This window comes from Crotalus tigris, unplaced genomic scaffold (assembly GCF_016545835.1).
Source record: "Crotalus tigris isolate CLP2741 ecotype Arizona unplaced genomic scaffold, ASM1654583v1 scf7180000017701.1507938, whole genome shotgun sequence".
Taxonomy (NCBI): Eukaryota; Metazoa; Chordata; class Lepidosauria; order Squamata; family Viperidae; genus Crotalus; species Crotalus tigris.
The window spans coordinates 623,942-649,660 of record NW_024096577.1 but is presented as its reverse complement, the minus strand read 5'-3'; the positions used below and the strand labels follow the sequence as shown (position 1 = coordinate 649,660).

Below are 25,719 nucleotides of genomic sequence, written 5' to 3'. Positions count from 1 at the left end.
TTTTCAGTGCTGTTGTAACTTCCAAGTCACTAAATGAATGGTTGTAAGCTGAGGACTACCTGAAACATAAACCAATAATGACTTATTTTTGGCCAACAACAAAGCCAAGAAGGTAGCTTCATTCTGGCAGTTTAAAGTTTGATCTAGACCAGTGGTTCTCAACCTTTTTAATGCCACAACCCCCAACCAGTCGTAGGTCGAGGACTACTCAACTGGTCGTAGAGGACTACCCAACTGGTCGTAAGTCGAGAACTTTCCCTGCCCGGGAGCGCCACACGTGTGGTGCCGCCCCCTGCGCCAGCCGAGGCGTAGCTGGCAAGGGGCAGCGACGGCACAGGGCGACCACCGGCTGGGCCGCCAGCTGGCCCAGCCCAAGGGAGGTAAGGTACCCACCGGGCCCCACCCCTGCGCCAGCAACCCTCCCTGCACCCGCCGGCCTCCCACCTCCCACCCCTGGCCCTCTTTTACTTACATTTTTAGTAGTTGCTCAGCAGGGAGGGGTGGAAACTTCCAGACAGCTCGCCTTCGCTGCAGACAACTTGCAGCACCGTTTGCAGAATGGGACTTTTGGCGGGCTCAGCAGGGCAGAGACAGCCTGGACAATTCCTATTGGCTTTTGAAAGCCAATAGAATTAGACTCTATTCAAGAGAGTCTATTCTATTGGCTTTCAAAAGTCAATAGAATAAAAGGGAGTAGCACAGCTAAGGAAAAGGGAGAAAAATGGCGGACTGCATTGTTTGGCGACCCCTGTGAAATGGTCATTTGACCCCAAATGGGGTTGCGACCCACAGGTTGAGAACCGCTGATCTAGACACAGAAGAAGAACAAAAAGCCAAGGAGATTTTGTACTCCTTACTCAACTAAGGTGGGGAGTTGCTGACCCACCATCACTGTCTCTTGTGTCGTCCTTTTCCTCCTTTTATTCAAAGTACTTCCCTTCAGCGCTAACAAGATAAGGTGGCACCAGTTCAGGCTCTCCCTTCCAGCTGAGCCACTGTGCCGATTGGTCTGGCTTTTTTTCTGCAAAAATATTTTGCTGTAGGCCTGGAAATAGTTTGCAGGATTTGATTGGTCTTTTTGGTAGAGATCAAATTCAGCCTGGTGCTGGAAACCCTGTGCCTAGACCAGAGGTAGGCAACCTTGGCTCTTTTATGACTCGTGGACTTCAACTCCCAGAATTCCTGAGCCAGCATGGCTGGCTCAGGAATTCTAAGAGTCAAAATCCACAAGTCATAAAAGAGCCAAGGTTGCCTACCCCTGGCCTAGAGGCTCACATTCAGCCAGGAACCTTTAATGGCTCCTCATGGTCTGCAAGGAGGACAAAGTGTAAAGCTCAGTTTCATCTGGCTTTACAAACATGTCCCTGTAGTTTTCTTGGCAACAATCAGATGTGGATTGTCATTTCTTTCTTGGGGGATTGTCTAAAATTTCCAGTTGAGCATACAACTAGGGATTTCTCAGTGACCTATCATCCAAGCATTTAACCTGGACCTTCGTTCCTTAGCTTCTCAAGATCAGCCATAAGCTGTGTTTCTTACAGAGGCTACGTGGGTTTCACGAGGTAGGCTGCTTTTCAAATAATTCCCCCAAATTTGCTTTCTGTGGGCCTTCTATGCTTTTCCAAATGGATTTGGTTTCCTCAGCTTCCTCTCTCTACCTGTAAATGCTGAGGAGGTTTACACTGGGGAAGGAGAGGAAAATTTGATCTCTCCTTATGTCCTTTCTTTTTCTCTCAAAGCTCACCAAGATATATCCAAAACAGGTTTTCCTTGAAACAAACTGCATTTAACCATACCCCACACTTTTTACAATTGCATTATACAAAATAGTATCATAACTCCCTCTAGAAACCTGATTGAAATGGGACATAAAACAAATGGAGCTGGACCTATATATTTCTGTGTGTATTGGATGCTGCATTTATTTATTTGATGGATTTCTAGGTCTGCCACTTGTATAATGGTTTGAGCTGCTTACACAAACGCTTAAGTCTTCAGGTTAATAAAGGTAAAAAAATAAAGGTGATAAAAAACAGCTGGGCCAGGAAAAGACAAATCTCAAAGTATATGCAGGCGTCTGCAACCTTGGTGATTTTTAAGACTTGTGGACTTCAACTCCTAGAATTCCACAGCCAGCATGAGGAATTCTAGGAATTGAAGTCATCAAGTTTAAGTGTTGCCAAAGTTGGAGACCTCTGAAAGATCCCAGAGAGCTGTATCCCTTTTTCCCTCACTGCCAAGATAAAGACTGAATTTTGAAAGGAACTCTACATATTAGACCAGCCTTTTGATGCCCTTCAGAGGGACTGAAACTACAGTTCTCAGAATTAGTCTAGTGGCCTGGGAATTTCAGGTGCCAAAAAACACATCTGGAAGGCATTGAGTTGGGAAAAAAGAGTTTAGGCATATTTGGGTCTGCATGTCACAGCTCCTGGAAATAGTAATATTTCTGTCCTGCAGTTGTCACTGGGTGTGGTGGAAAGAACAATTTTGACAGAAGTTTCCATACTTTTTATTCACTGCATCTCTGTAATATTTCCACTCTGGGACTTGGGCTGCACAATGAATGGTGCAAGCAGATTGTCAGTTAACATTAACATCCAAAGAACTCCAAAATAAAAAGCACATGGTAAGACTTTAGAATGACATGTGTGCCTGTTATTTCGAGAATTTCTGAGTAACATCCAGATTAAGTTAATCAAACCTAAAATGAATGGGACTAGTGAGTCATTATGACAAATTTCCTTATAGGTTTCAATGTGTATAACTTAAATTTATTTATTATCCCTTCACAAGCAGCAAGTCTGAAACGAAGTATTAAAAGAGAGGAACTAAATTTCCCAAAATAAGACATGTTGCACATAAAATATCTGAAATGTTTTTTAAAGGAGAAAACTGCATTCCTTTACTCAAAAATTACATTACATTTTATTCCTAAACGAAAATACAAGCCTGCTGCTATTTTTACATATTTAAGAAATCACTATCCCACTTTAGCCCCAGGAGTATAAGGTGGTATATGTAGCAGAGCCCTCCATTTTTTTTCCATAACTCCATGAAGCATGTTGAGCAAATGGCAACCGACAAGCTTCCCCACAAGACATGGTTTATTGATCTTTTCATTTTCTCTTGCTTACTAATTCAGACTTCATAAAAGCTCTAGGCAGATTGGAGATGAGGATATTTGTTCCAATCACGGAGTCTGTTCTGTAATATAACATGCATTACAGAAAAAGAAAACAGTTATGGGTCTTGGTCTTAACCATGGTGTGATGAGAAAAAGTGATTTATGAACATAACAGATTGTACAGGATTACTTGGGCTTCATGTAGATCCCACAGATTACTTGGGCTTCATGTAGATCCCACAGATTACTTGGGCTTCATGTAGATCAGGTATGTCCAACCTTGGTAATTTTTAAGACTTATGGACTTATCTCTCAGAATTCCACAAATCTTAAAGTTGTCAAGGTTGGACACCCTGATTTAGATAAATGAGCTTGAACTGGCTCGGAAAGGACAAACCCTAGCTTGATTTTTGGGTATGTGCCTAATATAAGCCTTACCCCTCAAAATAAGCCCTAGTAAAGAGCCTGCGCAGCTGGCCAGCTGCCCATTCTGTCTGGTTGTTCGCAGTGCTGCCACCACAAGGTAAGGTAAGGCGAGGCAGGTGGGGAAGGGGTGGAGTTCTGCCCCATGTGCCCCACACCTGCTTACCTCAGGGCCCTACAACCAGGCCTCCCATCCCGCAACACCTGCCTTACAGCGGTAGCACCAACAGCCCGTCCAGTAGAACCCCGCGTAGCCGCCACTGGCCCACTTCAGCTACTTGCTACTGCTTGCGCGCGTCGCCCCAGCCTCTGTTATGCTGGCAGAGAATCCTCTGCTGATGAAACGAAGGCCAAGGGTGATGTGTGTGAGCGGTGGTGAGCAGCTACAGAAGTGGGCTGCCGGCGGCCACGTGGGTTCCGGCCAGATGGGGCTGTTGGTGCCACCGCCCTGAGGCGAGACAGTGGAAAAAATAAGACATCACCTGAAAATAAGATCTAGTGCCTTTTTGGAGGCAAAAAAAAAAATAAATGTAAGACTGGGTCTTGTTTTCGGGAAAACGTGGCAATAATTAGTACAGGTAGTTCTCAACTTATAACCATTCTTTCAGCGATCAAAGTTAACAGTGGCAATGAGAAAAGTGACTTAGAATTTATGCTCACACTTCTGTTACAACATCCCCATGATCACATAATGAAAATTCGGGTGCTTGACTGTGAGTACATATTTATAATGGTTGCAGCATCCCAGGGTCATGTGATCACCATTTCTAACTTTCCAAGCCTGCTTCTGACAAGCAATTGGGAAAGCTGGATTGGCTTAAAATTGCATGATTCGCTCAACAACTGAAGCAATATGCTTAATTGTAGCAAAAATAAGTTGCAAAATTGGGCACAACTCACAAATGCCTTGCTTTGCAACAGAAATTCTGATCCTAATTGTGGTCATAAACCGAGGACTATGTATAACGCTTATCCTGTAGGCTTTTTAAAGCAAATACTGAGCTTGGACCATAGGCAGGTGCAGCCCTGATTCCCTTTTGAGGTTGAAAACTCTCAGAAAGTGGCAGTGTGAACCTCTCCCACACAGTTGGCAAGAACACTACATGGATGTATTTATTTTTAATATATGGTATTCAAATGTAAGTTCAAGTCCTGGAGATAACCACAAAAATTCAGCTTCAGCTTGCTCAATTTCCCAGTTTAACCCAGGAGGGAACTAATCATTTTATGACTCAGGGAGGCAAAGACATTCAGCACAGGTCACAGAGCTGCTCTTAAGTTACAATTACTCCAAAGGTACTGAAAACTGGTTGATGAGCTGCGCTTCATGTGGAGGACCGTCCTCCGTCCTCCAGTCCGCCTTGCATGTTTCAAATGCTTGTTAGTTGAAATTACCATCCTCCTCTGCTAATAAAATCATGTCAGCACGCTGGCTGAGGAATTCTGAGAGCCGAAGTCCACAAATCATTCCGTCTCCTCCCCCGCCCCCATCAGAGTATTTCAATGACTTTAGATGACGTAAAACCAAGTAGCAGAGCAGTTCCGCGTCTACATAGTTTGAGGTTTCGCCCATTTCCGCGTCCCGTCGATTATGTTCGTGTCCGTTTCGGTGAACGCGAGCAACTCCAATTCGGATGTTTTCGGCTTTCTCCGGAATCTACGTAAATCCCTTCGGTCCTGTTAGGGATCATCGTTTAGCTTTCACCGTAGAGGTAGAAAAAAATAACGAAAAATCGAGGCGACCCTTATTTCCGGGAGATAATGGCCTTTCCCCTGCTTGTTCGAAGTGGAAAAATCCTGCCACGGGTTGCTTCTTTCTATACCAAGCAAATGTTGGCTTTGCATATTTTATAAAAGAGGAGGCAGGAAGTACTTATGGATATATTGCTCGGTTCAACTCCTCTTCCACCAACGCACCGCTTGGTGCGATTAATCCTCGAAGAAAGACCAGCGTCTCCCAATGGCAACTAAAACATCAAAAAGTGTTGGCTGCTTCAAACCCAGCGACATCCTGGCTAAGAAAAACCTTATTCTCACGACTGCATAATTGAAAAGCCTTGCCCGGAAGCACCCCAATTAATACGGTTCTTGGTAAGACAGGAAATGCTGGCCAGAAAATTCACAGAACAAACTTAGATTTGCTCTCCCCGCCCTTTATCAGTAGACGATAAGAAAACTTGGTATCGCTGAGAGTGTTATTTATTTATTTAGTGCGGGGAAAGGAAGCGTACAATCCAACTTTTGCAGACAAAAGGACGAATCCCCCGGAGTTTGGCTTTTCCGATTCTTCGGGCGCGCTCGGACAGAGACTCGTTTCTTTCCGACGACAACGTTCGGGTCGTTTTTTTTTTTTTTCTCCGAAGAAGAGACTTCGGTTATTCTCGGGTTTGGTCGTCAACTCTCGGCCCTTCCCGGTTTTCCCTCTTTTCCCTGGGTTGCAGCTGCGTTCCCAGCGCCAGGAGCTGGCTGGAAGGGGGGAGCCTGAGGAACGGGAGCGCTTCGTGGGCAAAAGGTAAGTTTAAGGGTGCAGGGGGGAGTTTAACTTGATCGTTTCACATAGCCCCCCTCTTTTATGCAGGGAGAATTGACGGTCAGTCTTTTCCAGAGCCTCGGTGCATTGCAAAATCCTTCCCGGGGGTGTGTGCGAAATTTGTGCCATGCAAATCCACCATTTCCAGTCGTTGCCGGGGTGGGGGGGTTGGGGGGGGAGATTCGATTGGGGGAAAAAAGGGGCGATTTCTGTGCTGTATTGAAGCCGTCGACTGTTACGTGGGTTCCCGGGGGGAGCAAGTCTGTACCCCCACTTTGGAAACAAAATTAAAATAAGATGTTTGGGAAATGGGCGCTAGGAAGGGGGACTCTGCGATAAGGAGTAGGGAGGGGAGAATTTCTGCTTAATTTTTTTTTTTTTTTCTGTGCTACTTCCTTCCCGCTCCCCATCTGTGGAAAAAAAGGAGGGGGGACTTGTGCATTCCTGTCCCTCCTAATCTACTTGAGCTTTGCGCTGGTACTGTAATGCCCTCACCAGCCTAGAAGTACAATAAATTTTAAAATATTTTTGCAGGAGAAAATCGCTTGCAGGAGAGGGAAACCTGACAGCTGAAGTGAACTTGGGGAGACAAGGACCTAGCTTTGCCTACCCTCTCTGGAGTGCTTGTGGTGGGAATAGGAGTAAAAAACAGCAAAGTGGAGCCTGATGGTCTCTACCATTTGAATCTGGTTCTTGAACCCAAGACTAATGGGGCGGGAGCAGCTGCCTTCGCCCTCTCAGGATTTCCAAGTTTTAAAAAAAGGAGGGGGGGAGAATCCTGATATTCCACTAAAGTGAATTATACATTGGTTTTCTTTTTTTTTAAAAAAAATCAGAACTTAGTTTGCCAAGAGCATCTTTTTGTGGAGTTGAAAGAGGCATGTCTTTTGAGTTTCCTTTTTGATGGTCTTCCATGGCTCAAGAAAAAAAGGGATAGACAATATTCCCACGCTTTGCAGGCACAAGCCAACTATTTTGGGTGATCCTGGTTGCTAAATGTTTTGGGGCCTAGCAGACGGCTTGTGTAGAAATTGTGGTGGTGTATGTAGAAATGGCGGTATGGTGTTGCAGGGTCTTTTTCCAATCTGATTTCTGCTCTTTTGGCCATGCTGGTGTTCCACTCTTTTGGACCAGCCTTCTAAAGCTTGCTGCTGTTCACAAGTGCTGAGATTGCAATTGTCAATCTCTTCATGAAAGATACCAGGGTCAAGAGGGTTATCTGTTTTGTTTGTCATTTCTACCTGATATTCAAAGTCGGTCTAATCTTATTTCCTCAGTCTAATCTTATTTCCTCGTCCTTCCCCCTGGAGCTATACAATAGGATTTTCCTATCTAGTATTCATACAGTATCCACATCAAGAATCTAGTCCTCAGTTTTAAAAGTTTATTCCTCTTTATCCCTGATTAGGGCTCCTCCTCTTCCTGCTTCTGGTCCCTGTGTTTCTTTCTGCTCCCTGTGTTTTCATAAGCTCACCTGCCAACAAAGCTCTTCTCCTCCCCGGCTCCTCAGGCAACTCCATTTTTCTCAGGATCTTTCCTTGCAGCTCCTAGGGCCACCTTCCCTGTTCCCACAGCCTATGCCCATCCAACATGTATCTGTCTCTGGTAAAATTAAGCCCTCTGGGCAAGAGACTGTACCCCTTTTGTGTCTTGCGTGCACCTGGTGCTTCCTTCAGCACAAATCCTGGATGAGTGGCTACATCTGTCGTAAAAAGTTGGGCTGGAGAAGGATCTGCCTCCCAGAGCAGGCTTACTCTGAACAGCAGCAGCTGCTGCCCACATTCCAGGCTGCATCTGGCACAGCCAAAATGTCGCTCGCTCAAGCAAACTTTTCCCCCAGGAGTTTCAGTTGCTTCTCTCCCTTTTGCATCCCACAAAGACGGACATCTGAACCATGTTCCAGGTCTACTGTTCCAGTAAGAGCCTGCATAAAAGAAACGGCACTCTCTTCTCTCCAAAATCAGTGTGGCCCTAAAAGTTATTTGCAGTACAGGTAGTCCTTGACTTGCAACCTTTCGTTTAGTGACTGTTGGAGCTTGCAGTGGCACTGAAAAAAGTGACTAATGACCTTTTTCACACTTAACAACCATTGCATGGTCATGTGATCAAAATTCAGATGCCTGGCAACTGGTCCATATTTATGAGTGCTGCAGCCTCCCAGGGTCACGTGATCACTTTTTGCAACCTTCTGACAAGCAAAGTTGGCGGGGAAGCTACTGTGTTGCTAACTGTGTAACAGCTGCAGTGATTCACTTAACAGCTGTGGCAAAAAAGGGTCATAAAATGGGGCAAAACTCAGTTAACTGTATCAGCAACAGAAATGTTGAGCTCAGTTGTGGTCATACGTTGAGGACTACTGGTATTCCATCCCCGGCAAGTTAAAATAAGTGACTCTTAAGATATAGTTGAAGAGGATTGTGAGCAGAAATGAAGCAGTTGGACACTAGATCGGAAAACCTGGTGCCCTTAGATCAGTGGTTCTCAACCTTTTTAATGTCGCAACCCCCAACCCGTCGTAAGTCAAGGACTACTCAACTGGTCGTAAGTCGAGGACTACTCAACTGGTGCAGCACCGTTTGCAGAATGGGACTTTGGCGGGCTCAGCAGGGCAGAGACAGCCTGGACAATTCCTATTGGCTTTTGAAAGCCAATAGAATTAGACTCTATTCAAGAGAGTCTATTCTATTGGCTTTCAAAAGCCAATAGAATAAAAGGGAATAGCACAGCTAAGGAATAGGGGGAAAAAAATGGCGGACTGCGTTGTTTGGCGACTCCCGTGAAATGGTCATTCAACCCCAAATGGGGTCCCGACCCACAGGTTGAGAACCATTGCCTTAGATCAAGGGTCTTCAAACTTGTAACTTTAAGACTTATGGACTTCAACTCCCAGAATTCCTCAGGCTGGCTGAGGAATTCTGGGAGTTGACGTCCACAAGTCTTAAAGTTGCCAAGTTTGAAGACCCCTGCCTTGGATGATTTGGGCTTCAGTTGTCTTCAGTGCCAACCAACATGGTCGAGGCAAGAGCGTTTGTGCCATGTAGAAACTAAACCAAGAGGGCTTTGTGTTGCCCATGTGCATATTAGAATGTCTAATGGGAGCATAAAATTTGGAATGGCCCCAAGTTTATTTTAGGGAGTGAGGGATGTCAGGTTTCAGTGATTATTCTGCACTAAATTAGAAACTGTGAACAAAGAGCCAATTTCAGATGCAGCCCATATGGACTTAATTAAAGTAGAACTATTAAATATGCTGAGGGAGTGAGGCCCTCTTCATGAGCTCTGGAAGGGTCAGAGGAGGATACTGTAAAGCCACAGGAGTTTTTGGAGAGTCAAAGATATTTGCAGGGAAAAAGCCATATCAAAAAATCGGAAGGAATCTGACAGCATCTTTTCAGGCTAATAGATGATTATAAGGCATAAGCCGAAGGTGAATCTGATAAAGTGACCTGCTGTTCACTGAAAACCTACGAGTTTTCATTAGATATATTCATCTGAAAAGGTCCCTTTAGAAGCCTTTTGATTTTGGAATATTAAAATTTAAAGTCCCCTTTGGAGACATTTGAGATCTACAGCAGGGATATCCAGCCTTGGCAACTTTAAGACTTGTGGCTGGCTGGAGAATTCTGGGAGTTGAAGTCCACAAGTCTTAAAGTTGCCAAGGTTGGACACCACTGATCTAGAGAAAAGATGTCCTTTTGCTAAGGGAGATGGCAAAAATAAACTATTTCAAAGGGATGAGGAGCAAGTTGTCCAAGAATCATGGATTTCTCTCCAGGACCACCAGAACAGGAATGATCAACCAGAGATGATGGATATGAGCAACTGGGATCTTTCCAGGTCTGCTCTCAAGAGAGGGACATAAGAAGAAAACTTGCAAGCTTGTGTAAGATGTATTTGCTTTTTTTGCCTCTGTTTTGCAAAATAAGTCTACCTTTTCTGTTCAGCTACCTGTAGTTACCCTCTCAGTATTTATATGTTTGGTGGCTTCTATATATTAGAATGCACTCCAAACCCATTACAGCTAGTCCTTGACTTATGACCACAATTGAGCCCAAAATATCCATTGCTAAGTGAGATATTTGTAATTGAGTGTTGCTCCATTTTGCAACCTTCCTTACCACAGTTGTTAAGTGAATCGCTACACTTGTTAAATGAGTAACACATTTTGTTAAGTGAATCTGGCTTCCCCATTGATTTTACTTGTTAGAAGATTGCAAAAGGTGATCGATCACATGACCCCAGGATACTGCAACAGTCATAAACATGAGTCAGTTGCCAAGCATCTGAATTTTGATCACATGACTATGGGGTGCTGAAACGGTTGTGTGAAAAACGGTCATGTCACTTTTTTGAGGGATGATGTGACTTTGAACAGCCACTAAAAGAACTGTTGCAAGTTGAGGACTATCTGTAATATTGTTAAATAGCGATAGAGAAGATAGCAAAGAAAATGTGAAGGCCTAGATCAGGGGTAGGCAACCTTGGCTCTTTTATGATGGATTTCAACTCCCAGAATTCCTGAGCCAGCCACACTGGCTCAGGAATTCTGGGAGTTGAAGTCCAAGAGTCATAAAAGAGTCAAGGTTGCCCACCCCTGGCCTAGATATTGCTGGTTCACTTTCTCAGCTCAACAGACAAGAAACAAGCTGTAAGTATCTAGCCACCATTTTCATGAAAGTTGGTGACAGAGAAGAGGCACATAGACAGGATCCATCTTTGGTGTTCTGGATTATAAAATTTATCTCTGAAGGCAAGGTTAAAATAGCTTCTGAATGGGATTCTCACACTCCTACAGTTGCTACTTCCAAGTGGGTGAAATGGACACCTTTGGAAGGAAATTTTGCCATTTTAAGAGCCTCTTGAGGGTAGCCATGGGTTTATATTAAATTCTGTGAAACCAAAGATGTGAATCATCCAGATATTTGGTGTTTGACTTTGATTTACATAATTCTCAGCAATGTTGGAGTTTGAAATCAGTAGGAGAGATATCCAGGTGGGCAAAGGCTGAATTAGGAACAGGAGGAAATATATTGAGTGTAATCAAATAAATCACCAAGGTGCTGCAGATCAGGAGGCCCTCCAGTTAACAAAAGCCAATCAGTTCAAAGCAGCATATATTAAGAACATGGGAAGGATCTTTCCAAATCGGATTAAAAGGCCTGTTGGAAGTTTATTTTCTTGGCAGTGGTATGGCATTAGTTTGCCATGGTTTTCTCTGTATTTCTTTTTTTGCCTTCTACATTAGCATATACCTGGAATTGTCTACCATCCAAGTATTCATCTGCTCCACCATGTTAGATAATGCTGAGACTTTAGACCAGTGGTTCTAAACCTGTGGGTCGGGACCCCATTTGGGGTCGAACGACCATTTCATGGGGGTCGCCAAACAATGCAGTCCGCCATTTTCCCCCCCTTTTCCTTAGCTGTGCTACTCCCTTTTATTCTACTGGCTTTTGAAAGCCAATAGAATAGACTCTCTTGAATAGAGTCTAATTCTATTGGCTTTCAAAAGCCAATAGGAATTGTCCAGGCTGTCTCTGACCTGCTGAGCCCGCCAAAAGTCCCATTCTGCAAACGGTGCTGCACCAGTTGAGTAGTCCTTGACTTACGACCGGTTGAGTAGTCCTCGACTTACGACCGGTTGGGGGTCGCAGCATTAAAAAGGTTGAGAACCACTGCTTTAGACAGTGGCTAAACAGGCCCACAAGGAAGTAACACTACTCTTTTATGTAAGAGAGACTCTAAGGTACACTAAACAAGAGCTGGAAGTTTAACCATCCTCATTATTATTGCTATTGCTGTTTCCTGATCTAACTCAATTTCTTTCCCAGCCCATTCTCTATCCATACAGCAATTTTCTAGGGATAATGCTAGATTGTTTTACTTGGACAGGAGTTTTAATGTCTCCCTCTCCCTTCCTCCCTCTCCACACACTCCTCTCTCTCCCTCTCTCCCTCCCTCTCTCTCTTTCCACACACTCTCCTCTCTCTCCCCCCCTCCCCCCCTCTCTCTCCACAGAGCCTGTTTAATATAGGCAGTAGCAGAGATTATATGTGTTGGTTGGGGGAAGGGCTGATGGGAGATAGCGTTCCCTGGGATAGAAATTTCTGAGGCACAATAGGGCAGAAGTTCGTCCTGCCGCCTTCTTCAATTTTGTTTGTGCACACGTGTGAGAGAGCATGAGGGGGGGGGAGTGCTATTGGTTGAAAGAGGGGAGAGTGAAAGAGAGATGAATTCCAGGCTTCTGTTCCCAGTACAGTGTGAACTTCTAATGCCCTTCTCTGCAGCTTGCTCCAAGTCTCTCCAACCATTTTTTTTTTTTATGTCCTAAATACATCCATTGTCATACATTTTCTAGCTTACAAGAAATACTGAGAATTGGGAGCAGGAAAACTTGAGATATCCATCTTAAGAGGGAGAAGGGAGGTAAAACTTGCCTTGTTCATAAATGACAGGCTGGGAACTGAGATCGCTTCGCGTTGCAGTTAAGCCATTCTATCCTTGTTTTCAGAGATTCCGGTGAGAACAAAAGGGGTCAGATCTCTGACCACTATCATGCACATCTGGCTGCTTTTATCCCCAATGTTCTGGAATTGGCGACCTTCCTTGCCACAGCTGTTAAATGAATCACTGTAGATAAGTTAGTAACACAGTTGTTAAATGAATCTGGCTTCCCCATTGATTTCATATGTCAGAAGTTTGCAAAAGGTGATCATGTGACCCCGGGACACTGCAACCGTCGTAAATGTGAACCAGTTGCCAGGCGTCTGAATTTTGATCACAAGACCATGGGGATACTGCAACAGTGGTGTGAAAAATGGTCATAAGTCACCTTTTTCTCTCCTGTTGTAACTCTGAACGGTCATTAAAGGAACTGCTTGCTGTAAGTCAAGGAGTACCTTTACTTGGTCTTCTCTGCCCTTCCATTTTTGCACAACTGTATTTCTAAGAACTTTCTGTATTTTTATTGAGATGTTTCCCCCTTCTGTTGCTTCTTTTCTGCTATCTCTTTAGTTATCATTTTTTTATTAGTTTATTACAATATAAAATACAAAGGAAAATGAAAATAATGGGAAGCTAGGGGGAGAGGAAAAAAGAGAAAGTGGGGTAGAAAGGGAAAAAGAAAAAAAGGCATTGACTTCTTACTCTTTTTAGCACAGTAGAAGATAATAACATTACGACTTCTACTTTTTACTTTTATACAGTAATATATACTAGCCATTTCTATAACAACGAACCTATCTAATCAGCAAAACCAAAATCATAGAGTTTCATTTTTTTTTTCATCACAAGCACAAAATCTAGGAGTGGTTTTCAAATAAAAACAAAATTAGATATATTCTTTCCTTTTATTAAAACAATCAATTTAACCATCTCTATTTTTTTTTCTCACTGTGAAAAATAATATATGTTTCTATTTGCACTATTCTGTGAGGATAAACTGGAAGGAATGACTTAAATTTAATGAATTAATTGGAGTTAGGATAGATTTTTACTAGTCTGATATATGTAACTGAAATAAAGTTTGAATGTAGCTTTGTATTTGTAAAATGGGTTTGAAAATGTAGTTTATTTATAGGTATATATATAAAATGCTTTTCTAAAAAGCAGAGACATCACCCTGCCAACAAAAGTACGTATAGTCCAGGCCATGGTTTTCCTAGTTGCAATGTATGGCTGTGAAAGTTGGACCATAAGAAAGGCTGAGCGCAAAAGAATTGAGGCCTTTGAACTATGGTGCTGGAGAAGACTCCTGCGAGTCCCTTGGACTGCAAGGCGTTCAAACCGGTCAGTCCTAGAAGAGATCAACCCAGACTGCTCTTTAGAAGGCCAGATCCTGAAGTTGAAACTCAAGTACTTTGGCCACCTAATGAGAAGGAAGGATTCAATGGAGAAGAGCCTAATGCTGGGAAAGATTGAGGGCAGGAGAAGAAGGGGACGACAGAGAATGAGATGGCTGGATGGAGTCACTGAAGCAGTAGGTGTGAATTTAAATGGACTCCAGAAGATGGTAGAGGACAGGAAGACCTGGAGGAACATTGTCCATGGGGTCGCGATGGGTCGGACACGACTTCGCAATTAACAACAACAACAAATATAAAATGCTTGAGTAATTCCTAAAGCTTGTAAAGTATTATTGAAAGTGTATTTAAAAGAATTTATGTTAAGAGGAAGTTAAAGATGCATTAGAATTTATTGATTTTACAAATATTATTAAAGGAAAGTTTTAAAATAGATGTTTTTTAAAAAAATTCCCCTTTAAGGTTAAAGAATTTGAAAGAGTCCAGTGAATTTTGCTAATATAAATGATACGGTCCTTTCTGCAATGTCAATCATGTTTTTCTCTGCTGTTTGCCTTATTCTCGGTGTTTTATCTTGCTGTAGTGCTGAGCTCCATTTCTGCTAGCTGCTTGGGACACCTTGTAAAGTCAAATATAAGTGTTAGCCCTCTTACTCAGGGAACATGCTATTGAAGCTGTCTGAGTGACATCTCCCTTCCTCTACTTGTTCCAGAATCCTGTGCACCACAACTTCTTCCACGACGCCTTTGAGATCCTGAGCTGTCATTTGCCTCTCCTCCCTAGCCCACCTCCAAGTGCTGGATTATGCTCGTCACGTTCTGCCTTTGCTTCATCATCTGGTTGAATCGTGGCTTCAAGTTACGGGAACGACGGGGCTGTACTTAGGGCCCAGCCGTTCATGCCAGCGGACCCAGGAGAGCTGTCGTTTCACCTTCATGCAGAGTTTTTGAGAGGGAAGTGGGACAGCCACCCTCAGCCCACTCCTCTTTTCCATTTTTTCCCTCACTGGTGCATTTGCTTGGCCTTTTCCAGGGGACTATGGGGAGCACGGAAGGCTTCCAGTATCGGGCCCTCTACCCTTACCGTAAGGAACGCAACGAAGACATCGATCTGTTACCTGGTGACACCTTGGTGGTGAGCAAGGGGGCCTTGCAGGCACTGGGCTTTAAGGATGGAGATGAGCAAATGCCAAACCAGATTGGCTGGATTCTGGGGGTCAACGAGCGCACCAAACAAAAGGGGGATTTCCCAGGCACCTATGTGGAGTATGTGGGGCCAGTGAAAATCACTCTTCCATCCCATCGTCCCAGGGTCACCAGGCCTCTGCCCGCGACTCCTGGAACAGGAGCATCCCATGCTCCGGAGGATCAAGGTGAGTACTTGCATCAGGGTGCAAAGTGAGAGGAAGGGCTTGCAAGAGGGAGGAAGAAAGAGAACCGGTGCGGCTTCAGGTCAGGCTTTTGAAAAATGCTGTTCCAGAAATGTTCAGTACAGGGAAAGTCACCAGCAACAAGTACACACCATTTTCACTGTTCTGTTCCAACCAGTTTCCTGGTTCCTGTTGGCTGGACTTGCCGTCTGTTCCCGCAGAGCAGGAACAGCCCTCAGGCTTGAGATGCCCTGCCCAGAATAGGGGGCATCTGTAGAGAGGTGATGCCTGGGTGCACACTTGAAGCCAGCAAGCAGTGTGGCCTCGGGGTCATGTACAGCAACTACCACCTCAAAGTGCAGGGAGGCGTTTTAGGTTGTCTGAAAAGAAATCATAAGCTAGCCGAGGGAGACCATTTTTCTCATTAGGCTTCCCAGCGCTTAGCCAGTCCAGAAGAGGATGTCCTGCCAGGATGTGTTGTTGTTCCATTAAATTGTAAACCTATTTATATGTTTTTTTAATGGACTAACCAGGTATTCCAACAGGGAGCTGCAAATGTTAAAAAGAAGGATGGGTTTATTTTTGTAAAAATGCTTATAAATAATGCCAAAAGCGAGGATCTTAGGCGTGTAAAATTAAATGGTTGATAGATAGAGGCATCCCAATTTGGCACTTTTCAAAAATGGGAGAGTTGGATTTCCCAGCTGGCTAAGCTGGGATGTGGTTAACCACACACAAAAAAACAGGTAGAGTTTGATTGTACCATTGCAGCCACCATCTTGAGTTTTTTGACCATATAGTGTGGACTCCCCTATGACTAAGAATTTTAGGACTTATAGTCCACAACAGAATGGAGGATGTCTGGTTAGACAAGGTTGGTCTAAAGCAGTGGTTCTCAACCTGTGGGTCGGGACCCCATTTGGGATCGAACGACCATTTCACGGGGGTCGCCAAACAACGCAGTCCGCCATTTTTTTCCCCCTTTTCCTTAGCTGTGCTACTCCCTTTTATTCTATTGGCTTTTGAAAGCCAATAAAATAGATTCTCTTGAATAGAGTCGAATTCTATTGGCTTTCAAAAGCCAATAGGAATTGTCCAGGCTGTCTCTGCCCTGCTGAGCCCGCCAAAAGTCCCATTCTGCAAACGGTGCTGCACCAGTTTAGTAGTCCTCGACTTACGACCAGTTGAGTAGTCCTCGACTTACAACCGGTTGGGGGTCACGGCATTAAAAAGGTTGAGAACCACTGTTCTAAAGCCTAACTAAAGAGAAGTTTTCTTTAAACAGCTATCAGTTTTTCTCTCTCAATAAATATTTTCTTCCTTTCCTATTAAAGGTAGTCTTTGACTTACAACGGTTCATTTAGTAACCGTTCAAAGTTACAATGGCACTAAAAAGTGATTTATGATCATTTTTTACACTTATGACCATTGCAGCATTCCCATGGTCATGTGATCAAAATTTAGACACTTGGCAACAGATTCACTTTTTGATCACAAGCAAAGGCAATGGGGAAGCCAGGTTTACTTAACAACCGTGTTACTAACTTAACTGCTGCAAGAAAGGTCATAAAATGGAGCAAAACTCAATTAACTGTCTTGCTTAGCAACAGAAATTTTGGGCTTAATTGTGGTTGTCAACCACATCTTTGGGAGATAATGACTCCTTCCTGATATTGTAGAACCTGTGTGGCTCCTGCTGCTTTTCAGAATGATTGACTCAGCTTTCTTTTTTTTCACATGTGACTTTACTACTAATATCATCCTTGGTGGATTATGGACTGAGCTCTCTCTGAACCCCAATCCCTGCCTTGCTGTGATGACTCTTGTTACTTCTTGACTGGCCCCAAAAAGTCTGGACAGATTGTGAGAAAACACAATAATCTGGGCTACCAATTGAGGCAAATATTTCTAGGAAGAAATTTTGTTTCTTCTCCTTTGCTAGGCAGGTGTGAGATTTTTTGGTTTACAATCGCCAGATGGAAACTAATTTGAAAAACTTTCTACATCTATTTGTGAGCAATGGGGGGAGGGGTGGTGGTTTGAGTGCTCGCTGGGGGAAAAAGAAAAAAAGAAATAATAGCACCAGAAACAAAAAGTTCTCTTGGCCCATTTCTCTCCCATTTTCCCTTAAAAAATTCTTATCAAGGTGGCTGAGAACAGAAGCAAAATTCTTTACAGATAGCCACGATCAGGTTTCCTTTTTATCAGGTAATTTTCATTGAAGAAAAGAGGCTCAATGCTGAACCATTGGAGGGGGGGAATGGCCAGCTTGGTGTATGCATTTTACACACACACACACACACATGCGCGCGCACACACGCACACAGAGAGAGAGAGAGAGAGAGGCACAGATAAACGTGCGTGCATGCACACACTGTTTCACAAGCAGGAATGTGCTGACTTGACATTCTCTGGCTGAGCCAGAGGATTTGACGCTGTCGGCTGTGGGGCTTGGGGGCCAGTTCTGGCCTAAGGCCAGCTTGCAGGAAAACAGTCTGAGAGCGTTTCTGGCATTTTTTGAACGGGGTGACTGACGGTTCTTTAAAAGAGGTAGGAATAGTTTTAAAACCCCTTTTTCTTACAGAGTGCAAAGTAGAGCCCAAGGCAGCTGCAGAGGGCACTCCTGGCCAGGAGGAATTGGCATCTGTTTTACAAGTGAAGCCAACTGATTGCCAGATGCCCAGTAGAGTCTAGAAAAAACAGACCTTATTTTAAAAAAATCAGGAGAATTGGCAGGACATTGTGGAAGCTCCCTGCCGCTTTTGTGGTTCTCAGAGATTATAAATGTATAAATATAAAGATTAAAATTCTGGCCCTTAGCATCTGGACAGGTTCCACCTTTATGATCATCCAGCCTTTTTTTTTTTTTACATTGAGTTCATTAAAAATGTGTCTAGCCTTTTGACTCCTCAGAGCCCTTTCAGTTATATATCATTGATAATCTTTGCAACAGTTGTTCAAAACATGCCAGTATTATTATCCCAAATTGCAGTTGTAAGGATCCTAATCCCTAAATCACTGATTGGCTACATTTATACAACATAATTTACCCTAAATTTGAGATAACAATGTCCCACACTTGCACGGGTCACATATCATCCTCATATAAACCTGTTTTGCTTACTGTTATGACCTAATCGCACAACACATTAAGACAATCATTGGATGTCCCATATCTTGCTGAATCACAAACTACGAACGTCATTTGAACTAATGTCCTGAGTTGTAGGAATTCAGCCTTGGTTCTGGGTTATATAGTTCATTCCTTTCATTGTGGTTCTGTATTAATAATAGGTCACAGTAGCTGTATTAATGATAGGTTATTACTGGACATAGTTACTTATCAAATTTATACAGGTAGTCCTTTTCTTACAACTGTAATTAAACCTGCAATTTCATCCAAAAGCCGTGATGGGTCATAAAGCAAGTTTCCATGTGACCACACCTGATTGTACAGCCTTTTTGTGCAGAAGTTGTAAAGAAAATGCTATGGTCATTAAGCAAAGGCCACGGTCGTTAAGCAAATCCAATGTTCCATTGTGTGGCTTTTTTGCGAGAAATATTGCTCCCTCAAATTTGGGGTAAAGTATGTTGTGTAAACATAGCAAAAGTGCTGATTTTGGCAAAAACATTATAAATTGCATTCACATGGCTACGGGACAGAGCCATAAATGTGGGCCAGTTGCCAAGCATGCCAAATGCGGGCATGTAACCGTGAGGGATATGGATGTTGGAACTTCGAATTCAGGTTAGATTTTTTAAATAGCTTTTTTGAGATATGCTGTAACTTCAGAAGGTTGCTAAGCAACTAGTCGTACATCAAGAGCTAGTGATATAGCCACCTTTGTCACAAATGGTTAATAACAAGTATAAAACATTAGAAACAATTAAACATATTAAACATATTGTTTAATTAAACAATTAAACATATCCATGTTTCTCTTTTAAAAATACTTGCCACTGTTCATATAATGATGAGATAGTGAAAAATGTACCAAAACTGTACTTTAATATGCAGTTACTGTAATAGCTTCTCCATTTTTATCAAAATTCTGGATTTAGGAATTTTGCTGAGCTGAGCAACTCAAGGCAACCAGTCTAGAAATTGTCACTTAATCACAAGGATTGTGGCTTCCTATTATTGCGCCCTAATTTTGAGCCCAGAGCAATTGCCTGGGGCATTATAGTGCCCCGAATCCCTTCTCTGTACCATGAAAAAAATGCATGTTTTTTCCTTCTATTTCCAGAGTTGCCTTGGAGAGTGTGATGGACAATTTATTAAAAATTTAATAAATATTTTTTTTAAAAAGTCTTCCATTTTGAAATCTGCTTTTCTTTTTCCCCAACTATCTCAGGCCTTTTTCTGACCTGTCTTTCTGCCCATGTTTCAGGGGTGACACTTCCAGAACTTTCTGAGCAGTTTGCCCCACCCGAGGTCGCCCCACCTCTGCTGTGTAGGCTGGTGGATGTGATTGAGAAGAAAGGTGAGCCAAGGGAGACAGCAGAATGGTGTGAGATTTGGGGCCAGGGGCAGCTTCTGCAAGCTATACAGGGAATACTGGTGTATGGAGGGTACCTCTTGAAGCTTCCCTGCTGCTGTTAAGACAGTCTGGATGGGAGACCACCTGGTGCTTTATATGGGAACTGAGTTAGATGATGGAGAATAAGGAATCAGTGTGACCTAGTGGTTAATAATAATAAAGTTGGAAGGGACCTTGGAAGACATCGAGTGCAACCTCTGCTCAGGCAGGAAACCCTACACCATTTCAGACAAATTGCTGTCCAATCTCTTCTTAAAAACCTCCAGTGTTGGAGCATTCACCGCTTCTGGAGGCAGGCTCTTCCACTGGTTAACGGATTGGATTGTATCAGGAAGACCTAGATTTTTGTCCATTTTCAACCACAGGAGCTCATGGGTTTAAGCCACTCTCTCAATCCAACTTACCTCACAGGGTTGTTGTAGAAAAAATGAGGGAGGGAGCAGAGCCCTATTGATACTTACTTGAATTCCTGAGCAAAAAACAGTATAAATGTTAATAAGTAAAAGCAAGCAAATAAATGGCTTGTTCATATCTAATGGAGTATAAATAGTTCTAATGTAGCCATTTTTTAAAAAAAATATTAAACTTGTATTATTAGTCCCTTGTTTTCTAGGTAGGAAGGACTTAATAGATGGGAGGAATCATACTCTCGAGCTGGTGGCTCGGAGACTGTCTGGCCGAGGGGTTGCTGGTTCAAAAGAGGCTTGTGGGCAAAATTGGCAAACGTGATGATGGCTTATGTTCAATGCACAGCCCATCTTTTCAAAAGCCTGGTTAAGATTTAGCATGTTGGGTGCACAGACAAATCAGCGGAAGTGGAGTTGAACAGAAAAATATGTTGGCAGGGTCCTTCCTGTGGTTAATTCTCTTAAGAGGGAGGGTGCATGGAAAAGCTCTCTTCTCTCCTTTTTTGGAAGGGTTGATCCCCTGGGATGCTGTCACTACCGATATTTCCGCTCTGTGGCCATAGTAGGTAGGCCTCCATGAGTCAATCTGAGGTAATGATTGGAGTAACAGGCGAGGAATGGGGAGACCAGATTCATAATTTGAGCTGTGGGAGCTTATCGGGTGACATTGTCCCAATCAGTCCCCTTCAGCCTACTCTAACCTTACTGCAGGGGTCTTCAAACTTGGCCCTTTTATGACTTGTGGACTTCAATTCCCAGAATTCTTCAGCTTGGCTGAATTGAAGTCTACAAGTCATAAAAGGGCCAAGTTTGAAGACTCCCTGCCTTACAGGGTTGTTGGTGCACGAATGAAATGAGTGTCCTGAGCAATTTAAGGAAACGATGGGACAACAAAGTATAAATATGAAGATGTGCAGGTGGGCAAACAGAAAAAGAAAACTGTTCTTTTTTCTAAGCATTGTCCCTCCTCCTCCCTTTTTTTTCCCTTGCCCCCAAAGTGCAGCGTCCCCAGCTCCCTGCCCCCTCCAGGAAAAAAAAAAAAAAAACCTCCTTTGTGAAGTTAATCCAATCTGCTGTGTATTGCTTTCACAGGGTTAGACAGCAAGATGCTCTACAGAACATCTGGCTCCGAACTAAGGCAAGCATTGAGAACCGGTAAGAACCAGTTCTGCGGGGAGCAAGCAAGGCTGATCAGATGGAAGAGATTAGAGGCTGCAGCAGCAGCAGCAGCAGCAGCGCCTGCATTCAGAGCTTCTCAGCAGCAGACCGAGGCAGGGAGGGCAGAAGCAAAAGGGTGAGCAGGTAGAGAGGGGCAGAGCACTTTGTTCCGGTTTAAAAAGCCAGAAAGCACTCTGTGATTCATGAGCTCCTTTAGTTAACTCACTCTAAATTCAAAAGCGGAGGGAAGCCAGATGGTTATACCACCCATCTGCAGCATTCTGAATATTTTTCTCTGGGTTTGTGTGGCCTTGTGTTCTGCAGGCAGGAGATCTTAGGACATTGCCAAGTTGGCCACCTCACCCTGAATGGACTATTTTGACTGGCAGAAGGCCACTCTTGTTCAAGATCTCACTCCACTTGGATTTTCTGTATGCGTAGGAAGAGAAAATAAATTGGAAATGCTACACACATTTAAATTGGGGAAGCATGTTATGGGCCCTCTTGCAAAATGGATGCCACGGAGGTGGGAGTGGGTGGGTGTCTGTGTCATGCATTCACAACATGGCTGCCACGATAGAGATAAAGTCATCAAACTACCACTTACCAGAAGAAAAACAGATAAGCTTGTTTTTTGTCACCATCCCTAAAATCCTGCCGAATTCTGGCCATCTCAGTTCAGCTTTGTCAGGAAATGTTGATCCTAGGCTGGTAGAAAACATTCCACCCCCCATTTTTATTTTCTAAACTCACATTGAGGTTTTTTGTTTTTTTTTTTAAACTAGCTGATACTTGATGGTGCTTTGTTCTTGGATTCCTTCTGAAAGTCAACTTTTGCTTAGATTGGCCGCCACGTGCGTGGATGCCAAAATCACCAGCAGCCACACTGGTGCATCTGTGAACTTTCAGCTGCCATGTTTTGAATTCCTTCCATTTGCTTTAGCCCATGCAAGTTAGTTTATGTCATCTGGGAAATGCTTGTATTAAAAGGAACTTTAAGGAAATTTGAGAGTCAGAAGGCCTAGTAGGTGTGGTAACAAGGTCTATGAGCGGTGTCTGCTGTTGGTAGGGTGCAAGGCTGGATGACATAATGGATCAACAGTAGTCCACCATGCCATATTTAAGACCTTAGAGCAGGGGTCTTCAAACTTGGCAACTTTAAGACTTGTGGACTTCAACTCCCAGAATTCCTTAGCCAACCAGGGCTGGCTGAAGAATTCTCGGAGTTGAACTCCACAAGTCTTAAAGTTGTCAAGCTTGAAGACCCCTACCTTAGAGTCAGGGTGCCAAAAACTGATGGCAGAGCCATTGCTTGAGTTCTGCTTACGTTTCCCATGGTTAGAATTGTTAGGAGAATCAGTGCTGTAAGCTGGGAGATGGAAACCCAGCCAGAATGAACCGGGGTCAGCTTCTGAGTTGCTTCCTGGAACAGATCCCTTTTCTCTCTGATTCTTTCTGTCCCTGCAGACTGGGCTGTGACTGGCGATTTGGAGGCCTTAGATGTGCATTCCCTGGGCGAGGCTCTCAAGGGGTACCTGCAAGATCTGCCAACCCCGGTGGTACCCCCTTGTGTGCAGGGTGAAATCTTACGAGTGCTCCAAGGTGAGAGGAGATTTTTTTAGGGAAAGGAAGGCTTCAGAGTGGAGATTATGGAGGAGAGAGGCACAAACCGCTGCAAGCTGGGACAAAGACCAGGAAGTATGGGACTGGCACAACAGAGCCTTTTTTAAAAAAAATAAACACTGACTTAAATCCTTTTTGCCCGCATTGTACCAGCACAGCTTATGTAAAATCGGTAAGGTAAGAAAGATATCCGTCCTGGCATGTAAGCAAGCTTACAGTGTAAAATACACAATATAAAAGAGAAATGGCTGAGAAGAAAAGACCCAATCAGCCAATCAATCCAGGCATCAGCTCTTAAAAGTTCCCTCATAAAAACATCTCAGAGACGGGAGAAGCCAAAGAGCTGATCGGTCAGCAGGATTGACATCATATCCTGTTTCTCTACCTTTGCTTCAGCCTCTGTTTTCTCAAACACCCCCCCCCCAGTAATTTGCCCTGTAACTTCTGGATTCCCTCCATGGTTTCTTCTCCCAGGATTTAATTTGAACGCTTGGTGGGGTTCTAGGTATGTAAGGAGTGCCTGCTTCCTCGATCTTCCTAGCAGACATAGACATGTTTCAGTATGCCCAGCCTTTTGGTGCAAAGATGCACAGATTCTCAAGTCTCACTCTCTTTTTCTTTTGGAAACCGACTCCTGCTCCTCTGTAGATGTTACCCAAACAGAGCTTTGTCAAAAGCAACTGCTTTCGGTGTTGGAGTCTCCAGCCATGCCTCTGCCACACCTCCTCACTTTCCAGTTCCTGCTCCGGCACTTTTCCAAGGTGGCTGAACAAGCTGAAAGCAATGGATTGTTGCCTCGAACCCTGAGTGAGATCTTTGGGGTTCTGCTCCTTCGGCTCCCTGCAGCTACCAGGTGGGTGGCCCCAAATCCCCCTCTGCCTTGGGGCAAGGATTCTCCCTTTTATATCAACATTCCTGAAAATACAACAGGGGGCTGGAAGTACATTTGGAAGGCTGCTGGGCCAGAGGTGGCCCATCCTTGTTTAAAATGGAACTAAAGTTGTATTTAATTTTTGTAATTTTAATGCTTCCTATATTTATAATTGTTTTTATAGTTCTATTTCTTTTCTTTTTTTGCATTGTAAGAGTTACTTTGGATAGCAAGACGAATGGCATATAAATTTAATAAAAATAAAGAGAGGATGGAATGGGGAGGTCTTTTTTAGAGGAGAGAAGAGAAAAAAGACCTTTACAACAGTGGAGCAGGCGGGCCTATGGAGGTTGTGGAGTCTCCATCTTTGGAAGCTTGTAAGAAGATGTTGGGCTGCCGTGGTTATCCGCATTGTTTAGTTCAGGGGTCTTCAAACTTGGCCCTTTTATGACTTGTGGACTTCAAATCCCAGAATTCCACGTGCCTGGCTGAGGAATTCTGGGAGTTGAAGTCCACAAGTCATAAAAGGGCCATGTTTGAAGACCCCTGGTTTAGTTGGTTTGGGGCACATTGCCAAGGGTAGGATTAGATGGTCCTTGTTGTCACAATTTTATGATGTCATGTTTAATCTGTGGCTTTGGATTCTGAGGGGTCCTTGGTGCTCTCTGAGCTTAGTTGTTTTTTTCATTATCCAATGAGTACTGATGATGTTACCTAGTTTGGGTAATGAAAGGTCTGCCAGAAAACAGCCAAACGCAAAGAGCACCCAGGAACCTTCACTTCAAACCCTGAGCAGCAAATATTCTCCTTTATTTGATTTAGATTCTGTTTGGATTTCCAGTCAAAACTCAGGTTTTGCATGGGGTCAGGGTGGATCAGACAGATGGCAGTTTCTGGCATGAAAGGCACCAATGATGTTGCTTAGCTTGGGTAATAAAAAGCCTGCAAGAAAACAACCAAGCTTAGAGAGCACCGAGGACCCTTCATTTCAACCCTCAGCTTATCAAATATGTCAATGAAAGAGGAAAGCCTGTATGTTCAGAAATTATTTTCCCAGAGTGAGGAACTCAGGGTCTGAATTCCTTTCAATAGCCGAGGTGCTAAGCCGCTATCCCCATGTACCTCTGATGCATAACATTATCCTTTTCCTCCCGCAGCTCTGAGACGACACCTGACTTTCCAACCCTCTTCCTGGAGACCCTTCTGCAGACCAAGGACACTGAGCCAGATCTTCCCCCTCCAGGTAGGAAGCCCTTGTGTCTTTGTGTATGGCGCAGGAGAAGATTGTGAGGATGGGATGCTTGGCCAAGGAGGCAAGTGGATGTAGTTGGAACACGGCAGCAGCCTTCCCCAGCGATTCCTCCAGATGTACTGAACTAGTTGGCTAGGAAGTTGAAGATCAACACATCTGGAGAGCAACAGGTTGAGGAAGGCTAGAAAGAGTGTAAGTGTACGCCAAAGCTGAATGCCCAGGTCCCTAGTTCATTAAACCCTTCCAGGGTGGGTTGACTCTTCTGCTTATAATTGAGAGGAATGGGAGGACTTTCTTGATGAGACACCACTGGGTCTCCATGCTCCTTTCAAAGAGCATGGTGGTCCTCCAGCACAGGGTTGAAGAGTGCCTCCCTTTCAGCAACCTGGTCTTCTCTTTTCCAGCTCTGCCTCCGAAGCCACCCAAAGCGAAACCTGCAGCAGTCTCTCTAACCAACGGGAATGGCACAACCCTGCAGGATGCAGAGTGGTACTGGGGAGACATCTCCAGGTAAAGGGGGACCCAAGTCAGCTAGAATGTAACACGGGGAGTAGGAGGGAGGAACAATTGGCTCAGAATGGGACTCTCTGGAAGTGCAACAGAAGAGTTTGCTGAG

At 43.8% G+C, this 25,719-nt stretch overlaps 1 protein-coding gene across 2 annotated transcripts in view; it reads left to right on the top strand.

The window, feature by feature from the left end:
- Positions 1 to 5,905: 5,905 nt before the first annotated feature.
- Positions 5,906 to 25,719, top strand: part of PIK3R2 (phosphoinositide-3-kinase regulatory subunit 2) — a 35,155-nt gene continuing 15,341 nt past the window's right edge. The window contains exons 1-8 of one of the 2 annotated variants that reach the window (XM_039338490.1): positions 5,906 to 6,062; positions 14,595 to 15,254; positions 19,643 to 19,735; positions 21,292 to 21,354; positions 22,825 to 22,959; positions 23,629 to 23,833; positions 25,009 to 25,094; positions 25,508 to 25,613. In XM_039338490.1, the coding sequence (XP_039194424.1) occupies positions 14,921 to 15,254; positions 19,643 to 19,735; positions 21,292 to 21,354; positions 22,825 to 22,959; positions 23,629 to 23,833; positions 25,009 to 25,094; positions 25,508 to 25,613 (1,022 nt within the window). In that variant the 5' untranslated portion in view covers positions 5,906 to 6,062; positions 14,595 to 14,920. Of the gene's footprint in view, positions 6,063 to 14,594; positions 15,255 to 17,072; positions 17,115 to 19,642; positions 19,736 to 21,291; positions 21,355 to 22,824; positions 22,960 to 23,628; positions 23,834 to 25,008; positions 25,095 to 25,507; positions 25,614 to 25,719 lie in introns of those variants that run through there. The other variant, XM_039338491.1, reaches the window with a different exon arrangement.